Raw genomic sequence first — 7632 nt, forward strand, 5'->3', positions numbered from 1 at the left:
CGTAATTCCTGGATTCAAAATGATGAGGCAGTGATACAAGTTGTTTTGTAAACAATGTTACACACTAAAGCATATGCAAACACATTTCCCCATGTGAGTTGAAAATGAAGTAAGGCAGCACATGTGGAGATTCTATTCTACCAAATCATCAGCAAGCAACTGAATAGAATATATCACAAAAATAAGGCAGCACACTAATTAATTGACTTCACCCATAAATCAACATGTTCCGATATATACGCTTATACATCTGGCCATAGGAACATAAAGGTAAAGGAACAGCTCAGCTATCACACATTCACATTAATATAAGGGATGAAAACAAGAGATTGACCTGCTTCCTCATGTGATTGAGGAAGTGGAAGAAGGCCCGGAAAAGGAAATCCAGACTCTCCAGGGACGGGAACCTTCTCAAGTCCCAAATTGATGATAGCTTTTGTCCCTTCAGCTAAAGTTCTGCAACCTTCAAGCCTCTTGAGAGCAACATTGATGTAGAATGTCAAATATATGAGAAGCTTATCAGCAGGGCTCTTGATATCAAAGTTCCTGAAGAACACATTCGCTCTGAAGAAGGTTATGGCTTCATCCACTATATCAGTTCTATCTGCACCACACACACAACAACAACAACAACAACAACAACAGCATGAATCTCAGATTCTGAACAATCACAGCAATTTAATAGCACAATCAAAGAAAAGAATTGTGAAAACCTTGATCTGAAACAGGAGCAGGTCCCTTGATGTGGCTCTTGAGAGGAAGTAGAGGGCAACCACAAGCGCTATCGACTTCATCTTCATTCACAAAACTAGAGTGATAAACCTAACAACAACCACAGACTTCATTTCCAATTTGCTAATTAAAATTAAGAATTTGCATAAGCATGAGTGTAATTACAGAAACAAAATTGAATCCCCATACCATATCTCATGTGACGGTAATAGCAATAATTGCAGCGCCTGATCTAGATTACCCCCTCAGAGTTAATTCATGAACCGAACGTGAAGAGAACGAAAATTGCGAGCAACTAACTTGCGGTAATCGGAATGGATCTCTCTAGCTTTTTATATTTTTTGTTTTCTTTCGTCGAAATAAGTTTTCAACAGTTAAACACTTAAAAGGGTTTTTTTTAGTCAAATGGATTAGATAACCCATTTTAAATTTGGCCGTAACAGACTTCACGTAAAATTGATAATTCAGAGTCGTTAAATGATTTAAATGATTTTGACTAAATTTTTATTTAACAGTTTTTAGTTATCAACCTCAAATAAAATCAATTGTATCTAAATTTTTATCTTTTAAATATTACATAACACACTCACACACTTACCATATATTACAGTAACAACTAAGAGATTTTTTCAATCAATTACAACGAGTAAAATTTGAATTCGAAATTTTTAAGTGTAAAATGAGAGACTATATCATTTAAATTATAATTAATTGGCGTTAATTAAAAGCTTAAGTTAACAGAAGTGAACATGTGGGCCCAGACGTCCTATGTTAAAGCCCAATCCATCGGGCCCACAACAACTTTTGTAGCCAGTAGCCAAATCATGATTTTGACTTGCCACCTGCCACCAAATTCAGTTGGATGTTTTTTACACATTAATTGTCTTTAACCAGTTTTCTTGTGTAAATTGTGATTAGCCAATTGCTATATTTGTTGCTGTAAATTGTAGTTGAGAATTAATTAATATCAATATTGTGTATCCTCCTTGTCCAAATATCAGAGATGCGTCAAATTGATAGTGTCTCGGAGTTCATGTAGGCTGGGGCCATGTAGGTATAATATTTTTTTGATGACTGAAATAAATTAAACAAAGAAAAACAAAAGAAACAAAACAAGGAACTGCTTAAATAGAGAGACAGTCCCGTTTAAAATTACTCTTAAACTCTTCCCAAGGTGAAAGAAGTTCCACTTGCGAAAGTTGTAACTTCATCGCCATCTTTGCCATAGTATCTGCCACCGTGTTTGCATCTCTCATAATCAAACGAAAGTCAACCCGCCAATTCCAATGCATGATATCTCTTATTTTGAGCACCAGTGGATCAATAAATCCAAAACCATCTTGAGTAACAAGATTAAATGCTTCCACACAATCCGTCTCACAAATAACATCTCGTTGACCCACATCCCAAGCTAAGAGATATCCTCTCCAAATAGCAAACAATTCTCCTTGAAGAATACTATTACTCTCAATCATTCCCAAACACCCCCTTTGCCAGCTCCCATTACAATCTCTAATAACACAAGCAAAACCAACACTATCACCCGAACCAAAATAACTAGCATCACAATTAATCTTAAAAGTACCAATGGATGGGGATTCCAAAAATTATGTAGGTATAATATATTTTCTTAATCTTAGTCCTAGGACTATATTATATTATTATATTATATACACATTCTGTTGTTATCAAAACATTAATATAGTATTCACCACTTGGGCCTCATGAGGTACCCACATATTTGCACTAGGGAATATTCAAAGGGAAAATTTTTCCTTGACATCATCCTAGAGCCGTTCATTCAAATACTATACAAAAATTTGAAAATGACCTAAGTTTTCGTGCTTGCAGAAGAAAATATCCATCTTATAGTCAATGCAAATCTAGCAATCTAGTTCTTTAATCACATGAACAACCAGTAGCAACCTGGCAATGTTTTCCTGGTATATCAGTTTGATTTATCATACAATTACAATAAGAATGGTAGTTACATGTGAAGTGTCTCTATCTTATTGAATTCAATTTGGATTTAGAGATTTTTTAAAACACCCTTAACTTTTTTTTATACCTAACAATAGAAGGCACGACCAAGTATAAGCACATTTTGAAACAACATTGCATTACTTGTATGATAGTAGCATTACCCAAGAATGGCAAGTGGCAGTGATTGTTATTGGAGTTGCGTCACATGTTTTCGGCTAATAACACTCTGTCTCCAGCTGCAGCCACAGGAAACTAACTAACATAGGCATAGCCCTCATGTGTGAGGTTGGTAATGTGTTTCATGTAAATGAGAATGATGCATTTTTTTTTATGTTTCCGTCATATTCAATGCTTTAATATAAGAACACATTACACTGACTTTGTCGTATGCATTAGTATTTTCATTATTCTACTACCAGTCATTTGATCCAGTCAATACTGTGTGAAATGTGAATGCAATGTCTAACTAAGTGTCTCAACCATGTTTCTTTGATTTTGGATAAATGTATGTAATGACTTTTCAATTTTTCTTTCTTCTTTTTTTGTCACATTGCTTCTACCAAGCTTAACAGCAGCAAGATATTCAAAAACACGACATTATATGTTATTTCTTAAAAGGATAAATCAAGTAAGCATAGACAAATAATATTTCTTAGTAAAGTGACCCGTTACAAAGCAAAATCTTGGTTTATGAAATGCTAAATACAATTCCAAGGAGGAAAAGAAAAAGGGGAATTGAACAAAAACCATTAGACTGAAGTGCAGAGTACAATGTTAAACCCATTTCTTATAAACAAGAGAGATTTTTTACCAGAATTTGTAGCTCATAATGGTAAATCCAACCCACTAGGATAAAGAATGATGCAATTTGAAAAGCTAACTATACATGTCAATTCTAGTGGGGGACAAGAAAAACCCAAAAAAGAAAAGACTAGTGGGAAGTTGCAGGAGCAATCAAATTTTAGATTAGGCTAGAAAATGAAGCCGTCAATTCGTATGGAAAGTTTGACGGCTCCCTTTGCGCAGCTAGTTCATGGATGTCCCTCACAATGTCAAAGACTGCCTCTGGTTGTGCTAACTTCAATGCATTCTCTGCCATTTTTTTCCGTTCATCTTGTTTTGTGCTGAACCACTCTGCCACGATTTTCGCTGTTTCCTTAGAACTCCTGGTGAAGACACCAGCTCCATTGTCTACCACATAGGGTACATTTCCCTTTTCCTGTATTTATTATCATTGAAACTGTTAATCAATATTGGAATGAAGACAAAGACAGGAAGAGTGAAAGGCAAGGATCAGAACCCTTTTAATCATTCACCTGTCCAGGGATATAATCATTGAGAATTATGGGAAGCCCTCTGATCAATGCTTCTGAAATTGTCCCTGGTCCAGCCTGAGAATATCATGGAACCAATGAGCCTATGCTAAAATATTAACATGTGAAGTTGCAAATATTGAGTCAGCAAATTGGCTTAACTTACTTTTGTTATGATGCAATCACAGGCTCCCATCCATTTTGCCATTTGTTTCTCAAATCCTCTAATCTACACAAACCAAACAACAAAAGTTTGATTAGCGTGTCCTATTCTGTTATGCTCATCTCTAGTACTTGCAATTCATACACCATAGATTTAAGGAGTGAAGCCTGTTAAATTGGCACCTTTACTGGAACCTTCCATTCGATAGCTTCAAGGGTGGATGCTAGGTTCTTGTTACGACCGCAAATGATTACTATCTGGCCGATTGGCTTCTGAGCTTCTTTGTCATAAAGCGATTCCCCCAAGGCCTTTGCAGTTTTCTTGACAGGACCAAATCCTTCACCACCCCCCATCAGCAAAACTGCAGGCAAGACGGGATCCATCTCGAATTCTGCCCTTAGTTCATCCTATAAAATTAAAAGGAGAAAGCCAGGTCCATCACTGAAAGCAAAAGCTATATTCATAGTAGAGTTTCAGTATGCATAATGCATTTTATGCATACCTTCACTAGAACTGCGCGTGCGAACGAAGGCCTAATGGGCAAGCCACAAACTTTGATTTGTTCCTCACTAAGGCCTTCTTGTTGTGCTTTCTTAGCCACCTCTTGTGAAGGGCAGTAGCATCTATTCACCCAAGGATGAAACCTACAAACATGTTAAACATAGCACCTAAACATTAATTGATGAATGATGAACTTTTACTTCAGAACAAGGGGAACTAACATAATGAAATGTAAAAATATATAGTTAACTTACCAAGTAGGATGGCAAGTAGTAAGGTCTGTAATGACAGTGGAAAATATAACTTTTTTCTGCAGGCCTTGCCATTTTAGAACCCACAATGGAATATGCTGCATCAATGGATGCACGCTGATTATAATAGCCGGCTTCACCTCCATCAGCCCTGCTTCCACATCCCTAAAAAATTACATATTGCATTAGAAAAGTGGAAAGATTCTACAGCTACAGAATTTATTAATTGTTACCATTGTAGTTATTTTACGAATGATAATAATGATGACATAACATGTTGCAAATGAATCAATAATTTAACACTATAAAATGAAGTTAGTCATTGGATGGCAAAAACTAATGAGGAAATCTCAGGAGAGGAATGTACCTAGCATAGTAGGCGGCAATGGCAGCTAAATATGCAGAGTGTATCCATCTTGGAGAAGTACTATGAAAAGCAACATTCCAAAGTTGAACATGCTTAACCATGAATTTGTATTGTCCCTCCATATCATTCAATGGCCACCCTGTGTATTCCTTCCAAACATCCTTAATGAATACCTGCAAAATTGAGTAGGCCACCTTATCAGCATAGAGAGATTTAGGTAACAAACTAAAAGAAGAAAAACCAGCAAAAGGCAACAAATACAAAAAACTAATCCTTGTTTCACAAAGAGAAAAAGATTGAAAACAAAAGCCAGAGGGCAAAAAGCTCCAAGAAGAAAAGAAAAGTAAGCCAAGTAGCGACAAATTCTGCGTTACCACAAAGCTAGCTAGCTAGCCAAACATGAAAGACAAAAGCACATGAATGATGAATCACAGAAAAATATCCCACAACCATAAAAATTATATATTCTTGAAAAAAAAACAAAATTTTTCAAATTTAAGGCCAAAAAAAGAATCTTTTGCGGCAGAATTTGAAAATTTTTGAATGAGCTGCAGAATTTGTTACAGTAAAGATGGGACATACAGAAGCATCAAAATTGAAAAGCATCAGATCCAAATCAAACACCAAAGAAGCAATTAGAACAAAATAGTAAAAATAGAAGGTAACAATGGATGAATCATGAATTACCCTGTACTCATCACCGAATTCGATTTGGAAGGCATCACGGATGGCCTCAGCGGAAGCTCTGTGGCCACCACCGGTGTCACTCATGAGGATCAAGACATTTTTGGTCTTTTCAGCTCCAATCTCCATGAGCTCCATTCCTGCATCAGCTCCATCAGCATCCTGTTGGGACGAAGAACTCTCATTGTTGAAACTCTTCTTGCTTCCGAACACCTTCTCAGCCAACGTCTTCTTGGGCGGCGACCCTTCCACAACCTCCATGAGAGGAAGAACAACACAAACCAAAGAGGAGAAAAAAAAAGTTTCCTTTTTCTTCCTGGAGAAGAAACAAGTTTTGCAGCAGAAGCAGAAGGAAAAACGGTTACCAAACGGTCAACGGGCGTTCCCGCCAGCAATGAGAAATTGAGATGCTAGAATTATGCTTTGGAATTTTTCGACACTGCTGTGACTTCGCTGCCTCATGACCGTTGGATCTGTTGTTCCTCGATGGAATGTTCGGCTACCAAGATTCGAATCTTTCTTTGGGTTGTCATAAAATTGTAACACTGCTTCTGCTGAGTTGTTTACATCATGCTTCTATTTAAGTATTTATAATTTACGGTCTATGGACACTCTTCTTTTTTGCTCTCTTGCCCTCTTCATTCCATGTATTTGCATTTGTCCCCCTTTTCTATCTTCCTGCGTGTAAGACAAGTAAATAGGATAACTTAAGTTATGATATTAATTAACCGGCTAAAGTATATTTTTTAGAGCTCTGCTACACATTCAAGTCTTTTTGGCTTACAAGCTATACAAATTGCTCCAAGTCCAAGAAAAAAACACGCGCCCCTTTCACAACACGTTCACTCTTTCTCTTCTTCCTCAATCAAAACGCAAACCATCAAGATTTAAGGGACATTCGAAACAAACTACTACGATTCTGCAGAAACGTTCCAACTCTTCGCGAAGAGTAGAAGAAATCAAGAAGAAAAGATACAAATCTCTATAAAAATCACCAGAAAAAAGGAAGAAACATTATTCAAGGTACTGTTTTACTGTTCTTCTAGGTTTTTCTTTTAGATTGTCTCTGTCATGTGACTCATCTTTAACCAGCAAAACATTAAAAGATTTCAAGAAGAAATATACTGTCTCCCCCTGTTTTTGGTGTATTTCTTAAATCCTTTGGGTGTATTTCTGTAACTGTTTGGATGTATTTCTGTAATCATTTGGATGTATTTATGTAATCGTTTGGGTGTATTTCTGAAATTCCATTATCTTCAAAACGATTTCAAAGCTTGATTTCAGAAATTACAAAAATCGAAAAAAAACGAAGCAAAGAGAGAACGCACGAAGGAGATCCAACAAATTTGGCAATAAACTCGAAAAAAGAAACGAAATCTTTTGAAAAATGGAAGTTATATATTTGTGCGTTAATTGATTTGAATTGATTTAAAATTCTGTTAAAAAGGCACGTAACATAAGCAACGCGTTTAATGGGTGGGTTTCGTTCAGACTTGTAAATGCAAAACACTTGTATGTAGAGATTAATCCTATTTTTTATTCATGAACTTTGTTAAAGTTTTAAAAATATTTTTAAATTTTAATTTATTTTAATTTTATTTTTAATTTTTTTAATTTGTATCAATTTTATTTTTATGT

General features: G+C 35.9%; 2 protein-coding genes across 2 annotated transcripts in view; both read right to left on the reverse strand.

The window, feature by feature from the left end:
- LOC107640541 (actin-related protein 2/3 complex subunit 3) overlaps window positions 1–1151 on the reverse strand; it is a 4740-nt gene extending 3589 nt beyond the window's left edge. Inside the window, exons 1-3 of the mRNA XM_016344057.2 lie at window positions 922–1151; window positions 714–822; window positions 335–604 (exon numbers count right to left, since the gene is read on the reverse strand). Of these exons, the coding sequence (XP_016199543.1) occupies window positions 335–604; window positions 714–822; window positions 922–924 (382 nt within the window). The 5' untranslated portion in view covers window positions 925–1151. The remainder of the gene's footprint in view (window positions 1–334; window positions 605–713; window positions 823–921) is intronic.
- On the reverse strand, window positions 3345–6543 carry LOC107640550 (monogalactosyldiacylglycerol synthase 2, chloroplastic). Its single transcript, XM_016344065.2, has 8 exons — window positions 5998–6543; window positions 5311–5483; window positions 4947–5108; window positions 4694–4835; window positions 4374–4598; window positions 4195–4257; window positions 4032–4106; window positions 3345–3934 (listed from the first exon to the last, which is right to left on the reverse strand). The coding sequence occupies exons 1-8, from the start codon at window positions 6253–6255 to the stop codon at window positions 3677–3679; spliced, it is 1356 nt and encodes a 451-aa protein (XP_016199551.1). The 5' UTR covers window positions 6256–6543; the 3' UTR covers window positions 3345–3676.

This window comes from Arachis ipaensis, chromosome B01 (genome assembly GCF_000816755.2).
Source record: "Arachis ipaensis cultivar K30076 chromosome B01, Araip1.1, whole genome shotgun sequence".
In the NCBI taxonomy this organism is placed as follows: domain Eukaryota; kingdom Viridiplantae; phylum Streptophyta; class Magnoliopsida; order Fabales; family Fabaceae; genus Arachis; species Arachis ipaensis.

Coding starts and splice junctions, on each gene's coding strand:
- LOC107640550 (XM_016344065.2), bottom strand. CDS start 6,255: ATGGAGGTTGTGGAAGGGTCGCCGCCCAAGAAGACGTTGGCTGAGAAG. Junction 5,109..5,310: donor ATTGCCGCCTACTATGCTAG/GTACATTCCTCT, acceptor GTAATTTTTTAG/GGATGTGGAAGCAGGGCTGA. Junction 4,107..4,194: donor GTGATTGCATCATAACAAAA/GTAAGTTAAGCC, acceptor TGATATTCTCAG/GCTGGACCAGGGACAATTTC.